Source organism: Aythya ferina (genome assembly GCF_964211825.1).
Source record: "Aythya ferina genome assembly, chromosome: 17".
In the NCBI taxonomy this organism is placed as follows: domain Eukaryota; kingdom Metazoa; phylum Chordata; class Aves; order Anseriformes; family Anatidae; genus Aythya; species Aythya ferina.
Genome location: NC_140316.1, coordinates 6,934,530 through 6,954,030, shown reverse-complemented (window position 1 = coordinate 6,954,030; position 19,501 = coordinate 6,934,530). Strand labels below are relative to the sequence as shown.

The 19,501-nt window shown below is 37.8% G+C and overlaps 1 protein-coding gene across 5 annotated transcripts in view; it reads right to left on the bottom strand.

The window, feature by feature from the left end:
• Positions 1 to 11,394: 11,394 nt before the first annotated feature.
• The window catches only part of CABIN1 (calcineurin binding protein 1), a 112,959-nt gene continuing 104,852 nt past the window's right edge, over positions 11,395 to 19,501 (bottom strand). For 4 of the 5 annotated variants that reach the window (XM_084538885.1, XM_084538888.1, XM_084538887.1 and 1 more), the window contains 3 exons: positions 15,548 to 15,712; positions 13,409 to 13,635; positions 11,395 to 12,775 (listed from right to left, as the gene is read on the bottom strand). In XM_084538885.1, the coding sequence (XP_084395011.1) occupies positions 12,632 to 12,775; positions 13,409 to 13,635; positions 15,548 to 15,712 (536 nt within the window). In that variant the 3' untranslated portion in view covers positions 11,395 to 12,631. The remainder of the gene's footprint in view (positions 12,776 to 13,408; positions 13,636 to 15,547; positions 15,713 to 19,501) is intronic. The other variant, XM_084538889.1, reaches the window with a different exon arrangement.

The following is a 19,501-nucleotide window of genomic DNA, read 5'->3' as shown; positions in this document are numbered from 1 at the left end:
TAACAGAGACCTTGTGTCAATTAACAGGAAATAAACTATAGTGATAATGCCAAATTTTCCCTTATCTGCTACATGTTTAGGTCTCACAGTATATAAAAAACTACATTACTGCTATCTAAGGTGACAAAAATTATGAGTGTATTGGGTGCCTCAGATGACTGACCACTTTCTCCTACCTGGCATTGGCACCGGTGTTCTTTGCCGTTGGCCAAAGCTGCAGCTATGGCAAGGCTGGTGCCTGCTTTGGCACTGGTGTTGTGAGCCATCTGCAGACAGGTTTCCTGAAGACCCCTAGAGAGGAAGTGTAGAAGGGCTCCTTAATTCCTGTTCTCCATAAGAGCTGTGTTTTTACTTGTCCAGATCCTGTGTTTAGAAAAAAAGAAAGGATGGGAGGTAGGTGGGGGAGAAACGTATGGCAAAGTAAAAGCAGAACGAAGGAAAGAAAAAAGGGGATGGAGGAAGGGACAAAAGGCAAGATGCCATGGAGAATAGAAATGTAAAAGGCTGTGCACGCTTCTACCTTTGGTATCCTCTTGCTGGGCTCAGGGGTCCTGCCATCAGCTTTTGTACCTACCTGAGAATTCACAACAATAAAACCCTGTATTTCCACACATCATGTTTCATAAACCATCAGCCATTTTCTCCCAAGAGAGCTGCGACTGCAATCTGAATGTTGCTGAGCCTGGTAGGGCAGTCCTTTTCCCCACTTGTAACCCTACGCTAAAGTGATGGGAAAGGTGACATTACTGAGCCTCTGGGTTTCATTTCCCAAGAAGTGCCTTTTGGTGACAGTGGAGATACACTAAAGCCATCAGCCATTGTGTCAGGGCTGACAAAAGATTGATCCATGGATGAAAGCAGTTTCACTGCAATTACAAAGCATGAAGTTTACTAGCTGAAGCTCTCTAAAAGCAGAGAGGAAAGCAAACAGCCCTCAAGGGAGAAAAGAGCCTTCAGTTTACACAAATCACGTCCACTTAATATATTTAACTCATGCCCAGTATTCATGTCTCACTAAGGCATTTTCCATGTCATGACAAACTCCTGCTATGGGCAGTTCTTCCTTGCTTCCATCACAACTTTCTATCCCTTGTTACCCATGAGCAGTCCAGAAGCAGAACATCAAATGTGCCACAAAGTCTTGTCCTTTGGGGAGCGCAACCCAGGGCTGTTCTTATGACAACCAGCTGAGACTGACAATACCTCCCTCTCCTGTTTCATTCCTAATGTTCACAGTAGTGCCAGATTTCATTTTGCCAACTGCAGTCCTATTTTCCATAACTGGTTTTACTCTGGCAGAGGGAGGGATTGTGTCACATCAGTGCTGGAAAGGGCTGTGTTTCTCTTTGCCTTGTAAACGGGGGCGATATGAGATGAACTTCCCATGTTCCAATACCTGGGTTATGGGCTCTGACTATCAGACACGCAGCAAACCTGGTAATTCATTGACTGAAGGTGACTGCAGAGAATTAAAACTCACATAATAAATAGTATTTCAGAAGGGAATTTGCTAGATTAAAGGTTCTGGTTTAGCACTTTCTGACTGAATTTTTTTTCTTACCTGAAGACAAATGAGAATAGACTTGCAGAAATACGGGTTTTTATTGCTAGTAAGGAGCTGTTTATAAAAACACTTTCTGTGCAACACCTTCATTTAGTTATTTCTTTTTTACATTAGGTGAGGTGGTTACAGTGAGCCTACAGCAGGATTATCACACTTAAAAATTTATCTGACTAGCTTGGTCTCACGATTTGTTTGCCATCCTCAAAGCTAAACTGAAACTTGCATCTTGCCAATGTTTTAACCAGCAACATACCAAAGGTATTTAAGCCTCAATCCATTTCTGTTCACAGAGATGAAAGTTGTACTAATGGATGAAGCTACTGCAGAAGACAATTATTCTCTAGCAAACTCTCCCCAGGCTGAAGAACCCTAGGTTTCCTGAAGGCAGCTCTGCTCCAGCTTTTTTTGGGTCTATTTCAGAAATGGAATTAGTCCCTTAAGAGAGCTGTCAGTTAAATATATTTGCCAATAAGAGGTCAGCTTAAATAAACCTCAGAATACTTGTGTTTGCACAGACAGATCCATTCCATGTCTAGCCAATGTAAATTCTTCAGCAAATAAACTAAAGTTAGCAGAAACTAAGTAAAATAAGCAAAATAACTCTTTTTGCCATTTTTTTTTTTAAACTTTATCCTCCACCACACAAGATATTAAATCTACATTGACATTTAGGCATTAAGTATTCCCAAAACAGGATCAAAACACTTATGTCCTCGGATTTGGAAACGTGTTACCTTGATGTCTGTACAGCCACAGGAGGCCATTCAGCAATTCCATTGACATCATCTCTCCAATTCAGTCATAGGGACTAGAGAATTCTATTTTATTTTTTATTTTTTATTTTTAACATGTCTTTCATCTAAAAGAGAATAAGGCAGGATATAATGGCTGGTTAGTAACACTGTTAAATAGTTAAACGAGACGCAGGAAATTTCAATTGGGGAGCAGAGAACAAACCAAAATCTAAGTCTTGATTTAGAAAAAGACATGATTGTTGCACTGAAGTATCCCAAAATCTCAGCAATCAAAGCTGAGGGCTCTCCAAAACAAAGAGCACATTCTACTTAGAGGAGCGGACACCCATTGTTCTTCTCCAGAATTCTACTCATGGAATTCTGTTATCTATTATGACAAAGCACAGGTGGGTTTTCTGTATTCCTCTTGTTTAAGTCAATTGTGGGAACAGCTCCTAGGCAAATTTACATTAACTCAAATTAAAAAAAAAAAAAAAAAAAAAAAAAGCAGCACCACATAGTTTTAACTGTATTTTATTAGAAAATAAAATTGTAAACTATTTAAGACATAAAAATTTCCTAGCCTCACATTCAGTGGCTTTTTTTTTTGACAAATAGTTTCAATTTTATAGAATTGGAAAATGGATGATAAAAAAAAGGGTTTATTGAAAAATTTGCCAGCTAGTGGAAAAACTCTGATACACGATTCATTTTTTTTTGACCCTCGAAATTAAGCCAATGAATCAATGGTGTTGTTAATGTAATAGGTGTGGAAAGTGAGTATCAACAGAGCCCAGCTACAGAACATACTAAGAATGAGCCAGCTTCTAGTCTGTCATATTCAGTAAATATCACCAGCTCGGCTGCTGCTGCTTGGAAAGTCACCAGGATTTCCTTGCAGGAACAGTATCAACCACTGAGAATGGGGGAGACAGCTGTCAAAGAAAATGATATTCCCAATAAACACTGCCTCAGGGATCACACAAAGACAGGTATTGCTAAATGGAGTTTTATTTTACGATTTCCCTTTCTGGAATTTATGTAGATGACGTCCACTTTATCTCCAAAGTTAATCTCTATGCTGTAGCCATGAAAATTTCAGGGAGAATTAATTGAGGCATTTTAAGTTTCTTAGTACTTCTCTCAATCAATGAAGAACAATTTAAAATTATAGTTTGTTCCTGTTTACTGTTTGTTATCAAACCTCAGAGTACATCACCATTTTTATTTACACACTTTACCACACCCAGACATATTCTTTGTAGTTGCCCACAAATTTTATACTTGAATTTCTTATTAGCAAATAAATTTCCATTTTTGTTTGGTCTTTTGATGTTTCAGTGGTTAACTGTAAACTTTTGAGCTTTCAAATACTAAAGAAGTTAAGTATTTATTCTAAAGCATCTTTTTTCAATGGGAATTTTAGTTGCAGAAATACTTCTGTTGAGCTTTAGAGCTTACAATATAAGTCTATGACCAAATAGAAGCTGATGATGCTATTGTCATTGAAAGCAACAGTAATCATATACTTAAGTATTTTGTTGAGTCAGACACATATTGCTGGAGAAATGTTGTTCTCCTCTCTTCCTTTTCCCCAGCAGACTCTGGAATTGGAAACATTTCCATATTTTCATATTCTTTATACCTACTTTTCTATTTGTCTTCGGGGTTCCAGGTAACATGACAGTTACTTCTCTGTTCTTTGTCTCCACATTATTACTGAAGCATGCATACACTAAAACTGGACATTTTAATAGTGTATTACCAAGTTCCATTGAAATTGCAGGTTCTTTTTTATCACAAGTGTAAATGCAGGATGTTATAAGAGTGCATATTAGCACATATTTACTCTCCCATTTCAGTTCAATTATCATTGTCTGAAAGTGAACTCATTAATTTAGACAGTAACATTTCCAGAGCAGTCATCTGAATTATGTGCAGTTGTTAAAGAGCCTTGTGTCTGCTTCTTAACAGCTGCCAATACACATGTCCATGGAGCTCAGCCTCAGGAACCGCTCTGTGTCCTGCAGAGGGAGAGCTCCAGTGCTCAGACGAAGCTAAGCACCTGTTATCCCAGCTGAATAGGGACATATTTGTAGCCATAGGGGAGGCAGTGAAAGACATCGAGGGATTAAAAGGACTATGAGATTGTAGTCTTTCAAGCAACCCTGTACTGCTTCTCTGGTTTTTGCTCACATTGAGAAAACCTGCTATACTAACTTCCAAAGAAAAGTACAGGCCTGGTAAAACTTGACATTGCTCAGTTTATTTAGAAGATTGACTTCAGAGACAACGAAAAGCATCCTGGTGCATCCAACAGAATGCCCGTAAACACACTTGGCTTATTTGGCTTCTATAGAAAGTGAGTCTCTTTCTTCTCTCAGTTAAATGAACACAGTCCAACAGCACTACCTAAATGCCTATGGATAGTTCTAATTTAAAACATTACCAATGCAATTAAATGGCTTCTTTATGCTAGCAAAGCAAAGGCAATCACACCCACATTCTCAAAGAGAAACTCTTGAATTTATTTTTTGCAGCAATACTTTAACATGTGCACTCCCGAGCTGTTATTATGCTCACAGAAGCCAAACTGAAAAATCATCTTGTAGCAGAGCTACTTGCTGTGAGACAAATGTGTCAGACGCTTTGTTATGGTCCCAGGAAAGCCCATTTACTTATTAAGTATAGGAAGTGTTTCCAGCAGTGCTGTCTATTGGGAAAGTCATAGCAGCACTGTTATTTGTTTGAACTTGCGTTGACTACTTGAGGGCATAGCATTGCAAATAGATGTTGCAAGCTCAATAACTTCCACTGTGAATTTCTAAACCTTAATATTTTTTTCTAACCCACTTTAACTTAATGGAAATCTAATGTACAGTCTAGACAATCCTAAGAGACAAATTTCCATATTCAAACTACTGCTTTTTGACATTTATATAGCATAGTGTTTTTACATGTTGGTTCAATTAACAAGTTAACTGTCTTTGAGAATTCATCTAGTGCCATATCTAAAAGGAAAAGAGAAAATGATCACTGCAATCTTATTGAAGGAGTTACATTTGATATATATGCACACATTTAAAATAGAAAACGTGACTGTTCATACATTTGGGTGTGCAACTTAAGGAAATTGTATCTCCAGTGTGACTTACATTAGAAGTGTTCTGTGATTCTCTTGTAAAGTATGAAGCTTTTCTGCTCACGTATCATACTTGAACAGTATGTGTTCAGTGCCATATTAGATAATGCTCCATGCAATGCCTATTTGCAAATAAAGTTCATTTGCCAATTGTTTCTTGTGAACAGCCCTCCGTATGTGGCAAACACCTTTGAGAAGTAAAAAGAAAAAAAGGTGAATACATAGACAGGTTCCTAAGCTAACTGGAGCTATACATTAGAAGAATACCAATTAAGCATTCCCACATGAAGCACTATGTCTAAAATACTGATACTTGGCCTTTCAATTATAGCCAGGGTAGTATCACTAACTAAAATAAAATTAATCCCAATCTGATTCTCATCTGCTTTTTCCATATATGAACTTTGTTTATATTCCACTTATACCAGAATTCACTGTTGTTTGAAAAGTCTTTTAAAAGGAAAGGAGAGAAATAATAGGCTGAGAAACACTGAAAGGGGGATATATCACTGTCTGATCTCATAGCAAAAACTCCTTTTTAACACATATGTTGACTTAGTTTAGACAGGCAGTTTCCTTTAATATGACAACGTACTTAGACACTGTGAAGTGTTCTTCCCACTGGGATTATATAATTGAACGCTCTTGTACTAAGCTATATACACAATCATTTAATTGCATAGATAAATCCTAAATGCAGGCAGAAGTGTGATTTTACTTTTTCCCTTGGTAGAAGAGACTTTGGTTTTCTGATTTTGCAATCAGTTCACAGCCTCTGCTACATCTCACTACCCTATTTCATGTGCATTTCTGCAAGATAAGTACAGTACTTGATCTTAGCTCCTGGTGACTTTAGGTAACAGAAATTATACCAGATTTTTCTTTAGGCTTGAAAGTTACGTATTTCTTTCCTCATCCGCACATACATTTTCATCCCCAATTAAAATTTGCCTTAATGAAACTAACTCAAAGCAGTTTACAGATCCATTTATCACTTACCGCTGGACTCAGGTTACACTGACACAAACCCCATGCCACTGCAATGAACCAGATGGAATTAATCAGGATTTGCAATGATGAAGCTGAAAACACTATTTGAGCCCTTTGACACAAGACTGTCAAAAAATATTTTTTCCCTCCCCCGTTATAATATGCTGCATATCAAGACATTGAAAAACACCCAGTAGGTTTCTTACAGGGGGGAAGGGAAAAGGAAAAAAAAAGCTAAAAAAAGCTATATGAAAAGGAAGCATAGAGTATGTCTGGTTTTATGCTAGCGCTGTCAGATTAATAATGGAGTGAGCACACACCTTTGTGCGTTTGTTGCTGCTGTATTATTGTTTTGTTTGTTTTGCTACGTGGGAGTTAGTAAACTGACTATGAGAATTCTCTCCTCATTCCCTTTGTTTTGATTCAGACTATAAATGACTATAGAAGTATGAAAAAGACATACGTTACAGTAAGACTGCAGAAGCCTCTTAGAAGTGAGATTAAAAGCAGCAGCATAGTTCAGTCTTTCAGAAATTTAAAGATAGGGCCTGGTCATCCATTTTATTTATTTGTTTTCCTGTCCTAGGGCACCCTCTAGCGCTATTACAGCAGCTAGTGTAACTTCCAAACAGCAGCTAGTGTAACTTCCAAACAGCACGGGATGAATGAACTCTGGGCATGGCTATATACTCTCACAATCTTGAGACAGCCCTCCAGCCAGGTTTGCCATTTACCTTGTTCTTATTCCTACATAACATTTTATTATGGATAAATCCATCCATAGGATAGAAAATATTTTGGAGCTAACATACAGCACAGCCCCTTGATGAGGTCCTACTTACTGTGCTGTGAGGTTGCATCTGAACCTCTGCAGGCAATGAACTCCTTTAATACATGGCAAACAGTTCATGTGCTTGATATATAGAAGGCTTGTGGGAAGTACAGAAAAAAAAATCAAGCAAGCATGAGTATTGTGTGTGTGTGTGTATATATATATATATATATAAATATATACACACATATATACTCTAAGACTCTGACTCTTTTTATGGGTCAGCTATGGACAAATCTAATCAAGAGCAGCAACCTCACATTGCCATAACAAAGCTGCAGAGATGTTGGTGACAACATGCTGCTCTAAGACTGGTACAGAGGTTCTGGAGCTGGCTAGCAAACATTTGCTGATAAGGTGACCCCATATATGCATTAAATAATCAGCAACAGGTATAAAAATGTCTATCCAAAGGGAGACGTGTCTTTAAATCTCTATTGAGATTTGCCTGGAGTCTCTACATATTAACATTGAAGAGCCATTCAAGTGAAGATGAATAAAAGTTATCCTCCAGAAGCCAACAAACCCCAGGTGCTGGCCTGTTACCCTTCACAGTGCTGTTGTACCATACCCTGCAACGACAGCTGAGAGTCACACAGGGCAGATCTCACAGAGGCTTAACTTGGACTCGTACAGCCTGTGGTACAGTACCCCAAGGTTACTCCCAAAACACTAACACACAGATTGATGTTTGGACTTGATGATCTTAAGGGTCTTTCACAACCTAAATAATTCTATGATTTTAGCATTAGTGGCTTCCTAGTCATCAGCTAGAAGAGAGGGGAAGGAAAGAAAGGTGTCAATTAGCACTCAACATCTACACTAACATATTCACCATTTTCTTTAGAGGCAAGAGCAAAGCTCCTCCATTCCAGTTTTATGTAACTAAGAAACCATAGTAATTATGCCTGCTGCCTTTTCTTCTGAGAACTCCAACATATTTACTCTGCCACCTTTTTCCTTAAAGTATACGAGCTATGTGCTGTGTGTAAAACTGCATGCAAGCTACATCCACCACAGGTTTTTCCACCTTCCCCAGAAATGTTATCGTCACTACCCAAACTAGAACATCGAATTTAACAAGTGTGATCCTACCCTGGATGATAAGACTTTGTCTATTCTCACCTGGCCCCTCTGCTGCCAGTCAGTGCATTTTGTCTCCTAATCAGCTTCAGCTGCCATGCCTTCCTCATCTTTTCCTGGTCCCTTTCTCCCTGACCATATGGTGTTTGTTTGGGCTGCAAAAGACATTAATTTCATTATTTATGAGAAAGTCTCATTCTAATAGAGATGAGGAGAGAGTGAGAAGAGAATGAGAAGGGAGAGAGAACAGAGAGAAAGAACAAGTACTGAACCCTAGTGTTTGATAAAACTAATGAAGGTATTTGCTGTCTTCCTTGATTTGGTAATGTTTCATTCCATAACCGAAATATTAGTTTTTGAAGAACAGCATTTCTGAGGCAGTGGGGAGAAGTCACTAACAACAGCTGTTGTTACAACAAAATTAAGTCTTCACAACACACTAACTGCTACCTCAGACACAGAAATTCTCGATAGTGTCAATCATATAGATTACACAATCTTTATGCCAGACAATGAAATTTAGATGAAAATTAGACAAATCCAGTACTACATACTGGAACGATGGTGATCAGTGAAAGACACTTTACAACATGTAAAACCAATGCCAAACAACAGAAGAGCTATACACAAGTTATTCTCAAAATTTGAGTAAAAGTAATTTTTTTTCATTTGCCTGGATGTCTCAACTGTTTGGGTTTTCAGTAGCCAAAAATACTTGCTTTTTAATAAAATCCGGTTTTCTAGCTCCAAGTATTCGGGATAAAAATGACATTTGAGTTGGACAATGTACTTTATTTGGCAAATTGTTTTCTGTTTTTAAAGCTCTTCCTACGTCAGAGCAGTAAGGATGGTACAAAATACCATCTTTCAATACATTTCTGTCTGCACGTGATAAAGACAGCTTCTTAATCCACAAGCTGACTAAACAAAGACCTTACCTTTAAGTTTACTTTAGGCACCAGACATTCCTCTCCCTATAGCCTCATAGGGAAAAACAACAACAACGTATATACAGGAGCAGTATACTTCAGCAGCAGCCATTTATTCATCTGGCACAACATTACAGAGACATCTGGGAACAGAGATTTCAGAACCAATGGTTATCCGGTATATCCTGAAGACAGATGCCGTGTTTACATTTGATATTCAACTCTGAAAGGAGAGAGTTGGTAAGTTTGATCTTGCCTATACTTGGATGTCAAGCTAGTGCAACTAGAATTAGACTAAAATCAAATAAATTATTCAAAGTAAACTCATCACTAAGTGCAGTTTTACCATAAGGCATATTTTTTTTCCCCTTGAAAAATCCCACAGAACTACCCTGGTAGGCTTTAGAAGCTGCCGTATTAAGTGAATGCTTCTGTTTGTACAGGATTTGAAGTTCTTGCTCCAAAATACCTTTAGGCAGGATGCTTCAGACAAACATATTCTTGGCATCTTCTCTCCAGAATATGGTTCCTTGTACTGAAGGACTATATAAACTGTACTTACAGAGAGAGGATTTCACACATACAGAATGGCTCCATTAGCCTAAGTCAGCAGCAATGCCCACTATGGAAGATGGCTCACAGTCAAACAGTGCACTGTTCTGCCATTAGCAGAAGAATGGGATTTGAAGGAGATTAATCTCACATTAATCTACATTAATCTCAGTAACTTCTCAAGATTGACAAAAAGCCGTTGAGCTACCCAACAATATAACGGGAATGTAAAATTATAGATTAAAAAAAATAAAGGAAAGAAACAAGGGGAAAAGATATAACAGTTTTGAATATAGGACTAAAAAAAGCTATATGGTTCTGTAGTTTGAAGATTAAAACAAGCTTACTGCAGATCAGCAATGTTCAGCTCTCTTTGCTGATGGGAACAGTTGCGTTTACTGTTCTTACTTTCCTTCACCAGCAAAAAAGGACTAGAAATCAAAGAAAGTTCAAGATCAGGTATTTTAACAAGCTCTGGAAGCTGGAAAGAAAGCCCAACTACAAAGAATTCTTAAGAAGAATAAAGAAAAACATTTTCAATGGCCAAATTCAATTAAGACAATCAAATGCTCAGTCATCATACCTCACACTCAAGCTAGAAGTCATTCAATCTATGAACTTAAATGTGGTCATAAAGTTAACCATACATTGAAAATATAAATCAGCCAAAAAGCTTATGAAATCTATTCGAGTGAAGGACCACTACTGAGAACTAGCTACTCTGAGCTGTCTTCCATTTCTCATTAAATATATATATTTTTTACCATGCTATTTTTTGCAAAAACAAAGCTTTCTAAAACTTTGTTTTTTGGCTTTGATTTTTTTTTCCCTAAAGCCAGTCAATGACTAGAAAGTATACTATGCATTGTATTTACAAGAACTTATACCAAGTTAAAGAGCAAACAAACACTGAAAACATATTATTACTATTGAAAAGATCCACATACTTTTACTAATCAGTTACCCTGATCTTTTTCACATCAGTTGCATCCAGCTCACCTATAACTTGTAGAAAGTGAACAAGTTACACGAACAACTGCTAATATGCCCAACATGGACATCCTCACTTACTTACAAATTACATTTTGTTCAAAACAAACAACCCAGAGTATGAGAATAAACTTGCAATACTAAATTCAATGCTGCTTCTTTTTATTCAGGGTCCATTTATTATTCTTACACTGAATGAACGACCACTGTACCAGCAGATTAACTGCTACTTTGTTCAGCCAAATATTCTTTCTATGTGGTCACATTTACTACATGTTGTCTTCTCTTTTATGTTGTTCATCAGTATTTAAAGACACTCAGGTGAAAAAACTCAGATCACGTACCAGCGGGGGAAGTGAAACCACTGTGTGCCATCTTGGTAACACTGACTAACCCGGCTCTGGGGGGTTAGTTAGACCAAATCCATCCTAAGAGATCTGACATTCTTCAGAAAAAGAGGCTTCCCCCAGCTCCCTTCCTGCACTACCTCCTCATCCAAGAAATAAAAGGAAGGGAAGAGTACTACTTCTTCCAGGACCATGGCATCTTGTCCTCTCAGACGAACAGAGGCAACAATAGGTACATTTCAGCTTTATTAGAAAAAAACAACAACAACAAAAGTTTATACAAAGCTCTGCATTTTACAGAAAATCACCTCCCCCAAACACAAAGAAATCCAACATGGCAAGCCGTATGCATTTTTTCATATACATACATATATATGTACATACACATATATATGTGTGAACGCACGCGTGTATATATACTGTGACTTTTTTTGCATGGTTTGCATTCATTATTTTACAAAGTTAACATTCAGTAGAAAAAAAGGTCTTTGTTACCATTATTTTCTCATATAAATAACTGTGAGCAGTCCCTCTGCAGATAGATAAAAAACACCTTTTCGTGTCATTCTGTAAAAAACAGACATTACTGAAATGGCATTGAAATCTCAATTATTTTTTTTTTCAATACCACCATAAAAATATCATCTAGCCCCCAATTCAAAATGCTTGTCCAAGGCATTAGAAGAGAAAGGACTGTAAGACAATTCTGGAAAGATCAGTTCGTTAAGCCAACATTCAGGTAGGTAATTTTTGCTGGACCTCATACATTGGTGTGAAATGAGCACAAACAGGAGGCCAACCTCTCTGTCTGCCTAGTAAAGCTGGTTCTTTGCCTATTGCCATTGAGTCAAATTCCAACAAAGCACACAGCTGCGCCAAGTAGCTGACACTCTTCACTCACCCTTCTCACCATGCAGCAAAGCTGCAGACTTTCTTGATGCAATCAAAACCTCTACCAGCTCAGCAAACTTTTCCTAATCCGTTCACCTTAATAGCAGCTGGACTAACATGGCATAACTAGACAGAGATTAGGTTGCTGAATTATTGGGACAAAAACTTAACCAATGTCAAAAATACAAAGACAATTAAAAAGAAGAAAACACTATAGAAAAGAGCTGTCAGAGTGAATCCCAAGGCTCTGGTTTGAAGAAGCAGAAACAGTAGAGAGATGCAAGTTGCAGCTCAAAACATCCTTTTGTTTACTGAAGTTAAAGGTGACGTCGTGGTCCAAATGAATTAACTGCCTGGTAAACAATCATTTTTTCCATCAAGCACCATGATGGAGAGAATGGCAAAGATTTTGAAGGCAATACAAGTGGTAGTGGTGATAACAAAGGTAATGAAAGTGAAGAACATAATGATGCAGATTAAATGGTGAGTAATGCCAACGAAGATGTTTGGACTGCCAGAGATGCAGGCAACAAGAAGAATGGTTATATGGTTGGTGTTGATGATGGCCAGAATTCATTCATATGTCCATGTAGTCATCATCTTCATCAGTATCACTTTCCAGTGAGGACTCCTGGCTTGAGGTCTCTAAGATTTCCAAAGCTGGCTGACAAAGGCTCTCCTTCTTTACATTCGCTGCAGACTGAGCAGACAAAATAGCAGACTGATCCCAAAAAGAGAGAGAGAGAATATATTGCTAAATAGTCAGGATAAACCCATGATCACAGGGACAAAAGCCAACTGGTTGCTATTTCTTCACATTCCAAAGCCCTCTTACTTTTATAAAAGATATGGCATCCTAATGTGAAACACCATAACATTAACCAGTAGGCTTCCCCACAGTTAATATTCTAGTAGCTTCCACTAATATAAGAATAGCAATTGCTGCACTAACTCTCCCATTTCTATAATTTCTTCTAATTCCCTCAAAAAAAGGACAAGGACTAGAATAGCTGTGATGTCACCCATGGCCAATATTTCACCAGTTCTTAAAAACTGACTCCTGCTGACAGCAGCTCGTATCTTAGAAAAGAACAGAATAGTTCATTTGGAAGGGACCTACAAGGATCATCAAGTCCAATTGCCTGACCACTTCAGGACTGACGAAAAGTTAAAGCATATCAAGGGCATTATTCAAATGCCTCTTGAACACTGACAGGCATGGGTCTTCCGCTATTTATGCTACCTCTGGTTATGAACTGGAGACAGGAACTGTTGTTCCTTATGCACAAGTATTTGACTGAGGGGACAATTAAGATGAAAACAATCTAAATAATTATTTTTTCCCTTTTATTACCTTTAATTTTTGCTTGGTCTCTTCTGAAATGCTGCCCTTTGGAGAAAGGAGGGTGGGAGTGGGTGGAGTGACAGTGATCTCAGGTGGAAATTTGGTGACAGATGAAGGTATGAAAAGCTTTGGCATGTTGGGCAGAACACGAGTTTTTACTCGGGTGCCATCTGTCTTGTTCTGCTGACTTCCCAAAGTCTGTGAACTGGAGCTGAGTTCAGGCTTGGAACTGGAGGCTAAACAGAAAATAATATGAAAAAACATGTTAGGAAGTTATCAAGGATTTCACATGTCAAAGAAAAGGGAACAGATGATTGTTAGACATATGGCTGGCTCAAAAGGCCTTTCTTCAAGCTTTAATTAGGGTTCAGAAACAGAAGAAAGTGCCTTAAGTTTCTAAAATGGCAACTAGGAATAATTAAAAAAAAGTATTTCTAGACAGTAGAAACTCAGCCTGTCTGCACCAATCATGACAGTGGCAGCACTGCACTGGCCCATCGACATCTAGTTAGAAGGCTACCACAAACATCTTCACCTTGTTTCAGAAGAAATCATCTAATGTTTGCATTCTTTAACTGTATTTCCATTCCATAATGCAGCAAAAAGATACTTCATTTTACTTGTGAGTCTTTTTTAAACTTCCTCCACTACAGCGTTGTCCCTTTAGTAACTGAAGCATCAGCTCCTACTTCCTGTCAATTCATACTGTCCAGATCTACCATCCACTTGCTACATTTTCAAACAGGAGTTTTGTAATTTCCACTAAACTGTCCTCACAAGTTAAGAAAAATATATAGTAATGCCTGTCAACACTTCCTCATTACTCCCTTCAAATCCTGCCATAAAAGAAAAAAAAAACAACAAACAACCTCTTTTGGTGTAATGTCCAAAAAAGCAACAAGATCCTTGGTATGCTCATGCTATTGTCTGCCATATGGGCTAGCACCATCACATCATTTCCACATACTCCCCAAGTATACTTTTAGCCTGTGCAATGCAAACTTGCTCAGACGTGGCTCATCTTGTGAACTGAAGAGGGATCTGGCCCTCCCTTATGCTCCATCACAATACAAAACAATGTATATGCAACAATAGTCAGCAGAAGACAATGCTTACACATTCGAAACTGAGAACTGAGATTTCTTGATATCTTACTAATAACAATGCTTCACGTGAAGTTAAATTAAAAAAAAAAAAGTTGTACAAGCAAAAACACCAGTGTCTCAGATGCATAATAATGACAGATGTCTTTATACACATTTTTGTTCGTATTTAGTCTTAGTCAAATCCATCTCTTGCAGGTTTCTGGAACCGACAGGGCTACTTTAGCACAGCAAAACAAAATGCCAGCTCCCTGATGCTATCCTGAAAAACAAACAACAGCAGACTGACTACTAAGGGATGTAAAATTGAATTGTATGTTCTCAGCAGTATACAAGAATGTAAGAACTGCCACAACAGATGAGGCTTTCCATCATGGTCAGTGACCCATCTCTGTTTGCACGCAGTCAGTTCAGAGTCAAGTACCAGAAATGTTGCAGTAATCAGACATGGGATAATGTGACTCATAAATAAGGAAAATAAAGATACCTTCAACATGAATATCTACATTATGCCTGCCTGAAAAAACAAGTTTTACATCTTTCCAGTTAAAACACCTTCTCTTGGGAAGAGGGCAGAGAAGGGATAGACAGCATTAACTGTTATAATGCTGGATTTTATGTTAATTTCACTCATTCTGAATATTGTAAAAAATTGTTTCCTTCTGCCAAATATTCCAGTAGTGTAATCCAAAGTGTAGTCATATTGACCTGTGCAAGATTACAATTAAAAGAAAAAATCTACTTCCAAAGAAACACAGACTATAGCACGATAGCCTAGTACTAGGATGTCTTTTATTTGGCTTTGCTGCCATAGTATTTTGTATGTGAGTCACGCACCAAAAAGAATAACCATTAAGGGACTACAAGGCACTTCTCCAGGAAGCTGTGACATTGCCAAGAATGCCTCTAAACTCTGGAATACTCTACTGGAAGGCAAGCCGCAGAGAAGCTGGAGAATACGTGTTGCAACTATCCTGTAAATCAATCCCTACAGATTGATACTCAGATAACCACTTATTTCCACTGAAGCACGGAAAGCTCCTACCTTGGGTACAAACATGTCCCGAATTTGTGCTTGTCACTGATTCCACTTGCCAGCAAACAGGCTCTGGTGATGGTGCAACAGTAGCCATTTTCATCTGCTGACAAAGCCGTGACTCCTGTTGCTGAAATCCAAGCCCCTCCAAAGGCACTTCAAGCTCTTCTTCCTCTTTATTAATGAAACATAATTCACAGATTAACAGACATCCTGCTCTCTTTCCTAAGCTTCAGTCCTTCTGCTGTCTACCCAACTGGTAGAAGCTTTCTTTAAAAAATAAATTAATATTTTTTCTATTTCTAAATCATAACATGACTGTGTAAAATGAAATACTGGCAAGGCAAGATGGCAACCACAACTTTTTCATACCTGGTGCCATCAATTCAAACTCGTAAAAAAAAATTGCTCTTTAAAAAAAGTGAAGAAAAATATGTGGTGTGTGGCATTTTGTTATCTCTGCATACCTACAATAAACAAATACATGCAACTGACCATTAACCTTTGGAGATGTGAGGGGTGAATCACCTGTCATATATGCAAAGCAAAATCCATCACCCTTAATGATGAGCCAGCTGTGATCGATGAGTCCCTGTCTGATCTGCAACCACAGGTACAAGCTACACTGAACTGCAACTTACTGGGAAGTAAGATTAATTACTGTGAACATCCAGCAACAGGGATTTTTTTTTTTAATGTAATCAATATGAAGCTATGCTAAATGCCCAGTTTTCAGTGATATGCCTACCGAACCTTTATAAATGCATTGGTCTAGTATTCCCACCCTCTGTTATTCCAGAATTTGGGATGCTTAAAACTCAGAATCCTGCCATGTGAGAGCACAATTTCTTCATTACAAATCAGCAGTATCTGTTTTTAAATTAATGCAGTGTTAAACCAGTTTTCTTGCACACTGTACTGCATACTGTACTTAACAGGAGTAATTTTCACTGAACTACTGAGAACTATTAATGGCAGCCCTTTCTGGGAAGGGCAGACTGAAACAGCAGCTGGCATTTCAATGCTACAGGCACACAAACAAGGTCTTATTTTCTGATGAAGTTGAACATATCCTTCCAATACAAAGGGCTACTGAGGAAAATTTGAATTATCTTCTGCTTACACAGGGTAAGGTGTGCACACGCAGCTAATGCAGACAAGCAGATGCAATGTATATTCACAGCATCACTTGCTCTAAAATTCTTCCTATGTCCATGCTCTAAATCAATTTAGGATTTTGACAGCAGTGTCTTAAGAAGGAATACATTTTTCAACTTTTCCTCATTCGAAAAGTACTCTTCCCCTCCACCCCCCCCCACCTCACTATATGTTGAAAACACTTCTCCATCTTCGTCATTGTTGATAAGAACTTGAAATTTACCGTGGTAATATTTTCCTGTCCAACAGCTCCCCTTGCAGAAAATGCTTGAGAGAATGCCTCAGCTTAACAGCTTGGTAAAATCCACGTTGATGCAGTTTGAAAGACACAACTTTTTAAATGAATTAGATTCCTAGGGTCCTTAAATAATTTTGTATAGAAAAAGCTTGCCAAAGCAGGGTATAAGTTCCTTCATCCACTAATTTTCATTGGTAAAATAAAATAACCCATTATCTAAACGGGTAGCTGATAGCCAACACAAGCCTCAGGATAAATGAGTCTGCTTGCAGAGAATTCTCCAAGTTACCAAAAAAGAAAAGGTCGCACACTACAGCACAAATCACAGGCAGCTTCTGTTCTATGATGTTCCACTCACTATCAAGCACAAAATGGGAAGGTCTAATGCAGAAGAATAGCTCTCTTTCTCAGCACTTTCTTGCACATTTTTGTACGGATACTTCAAAAATTAGTATTGGAAGTAGGAAAAAAAAAAAGTTGCATCTGACCAAATCAGCTTAAAAACAACACAGAAGGAAGTGGTTATACAACAGGAATCTGAACTAGGAAAATCACAATTCACTGTTCCCCTGTTTGAGAAACAGAAGATAGCTGAAAGATTGTTTTGTGTATTTGCCTGCTCATTCTATCAGATACATGTATGATTTAACCGCATGCTGACAAGTACGAGGGACCATACAAAGAAGGATCAGCCCTAATGTGGCCTGAAGCCAATACACACACATCCCATTACACTGCGAGCATCTGACAATAAGCTGTAGTCTAAACCCAGAAGACTCCTGTGCCGAAATGTCTACAAGACACTTGATCAAAGATAGAAAGAAACATTACATCAACATTTGAAGAAAAGCAAGATGAAAATTATGATTTCCGATTACCCTGCAAGGCAACAGCTCCCTTTAGCTTACTCCAGAGTGCCAGACCCCAAGTCTTAAACATCCAGGGTAAGTACTAACAGAACCTTATTTATCCACTTATTAACCAAGGATACAAAACACTAATTAATTTAACAGATACAATACTACATAAACTGGAAATCCTATAGCTTTAACTATGCTGCTAGCTGAGAACAGTTTTGCATGTACTTAACTGCTAAATTACATTGGGGACTTAATAGTTCACCATTCAGAACAAAAGCTCAGATTTGCATTATTGCTTAATGACTAAACCCTACCTCTTTTGTTGGTTATAATCTTTGTTTAATTATAAGATATATCATTGCATAAGCTGATTTGCTGTGCTTTGCTTTAACTAAATTATGCCCCACTGACAAAGCTCTTTTGAGCAGCATATTTCTAGCCAGATGCTACAAGACAGATGTAAGTCTGCATTCTTTTATGAGGAATCAGCTTACTTGCATGCATTTCCATCTTCCACATCACGTCTGTGTTTCTTACTTTTGAAGATGCAGATTTGTAGCGTAGTAAAATTAATTTTAATAAAATTGTGTGTCAGCCCTTTTTCAAAGAAGTAACTGTAAACGCAAGGGCAGGAGCTTGGCACAGCAAGTGTGTATTTCTATTGCTACACTTCTGGAAACAACACTTGTTAATATTCAATCAGGCTGCTTCTTTCACTATGTGACATCGAGAACCCCCATCTATTAATCAATCCTTTGCTGTCAGGTATTAAATACACAGTGACTGAATTTTATTCCCTGATTAGGTCATAGACTTTATTCTTTTATGACTGAGCAATATTTTTTTTTTTTGGTGATAGTCACCTGAGTGATATTATTTCTAAGTTAAAAATTATGTTAATTAGCAAAATATTTTTATTTCTTGATAAAGAACTGGTTATTTCAGGTGTATATATCATAATATGTATTATCAATACTTTAATATCTGTGCACTATATTAAAGCATTGATAATACATAAAAAGGGCAAAAAGAAGGATAATCATGAAGAAATATACAGTTGAATTGCTATTATTCGTCTAAAACACATTTCTGAAGAGAGTATCTTGATATTAGTCTTGTGGACGATGCTGTTATAGCCCTGAACATAATGTCCTAGTTTTTCTAATAAAAACTTTCCCCAGGGAGGTATAGACTCCACTAACTCATGAGCCACAATATTCTGCACAAGTGCAAGAGCACAAGAATACAACTAACAGCACATCCTGAAGGTGCTCGGAAGCGCAGATTTAATCTCAGTTAACAAATTGTTTGGTAATATGCAGTACTTGTGCGGTTCTTGCAGGCTTTCAAACATTAGCTGCACAAACCCAGTTTAAAATAAAATCAGTTTGTGAAGACGTAATATGCAACAGTCACTTGTCTCCAGGCTGACGGTGGGACAGATACTGTGCTCTGGAGATCTATTTAGCACTCTCACTTCATAACATAGCACAAAAAAAATAAGCATATAGAAAAAGCACAGATTTGCAATGCATCTTATTAATATTGGTACCGAAAAGTTCCTCTCCGATCGAGCTGAATTCTAAGTATCCTTCTCAGCCTTCCCTCTCCCAGCAACTGGCTAAATATATATAAAATAGCAGACAGAGAGAAAGAGGGACATCATACCTTTCAACATCTCCCTGCTTTAGTGAGGAAGAAACAAGC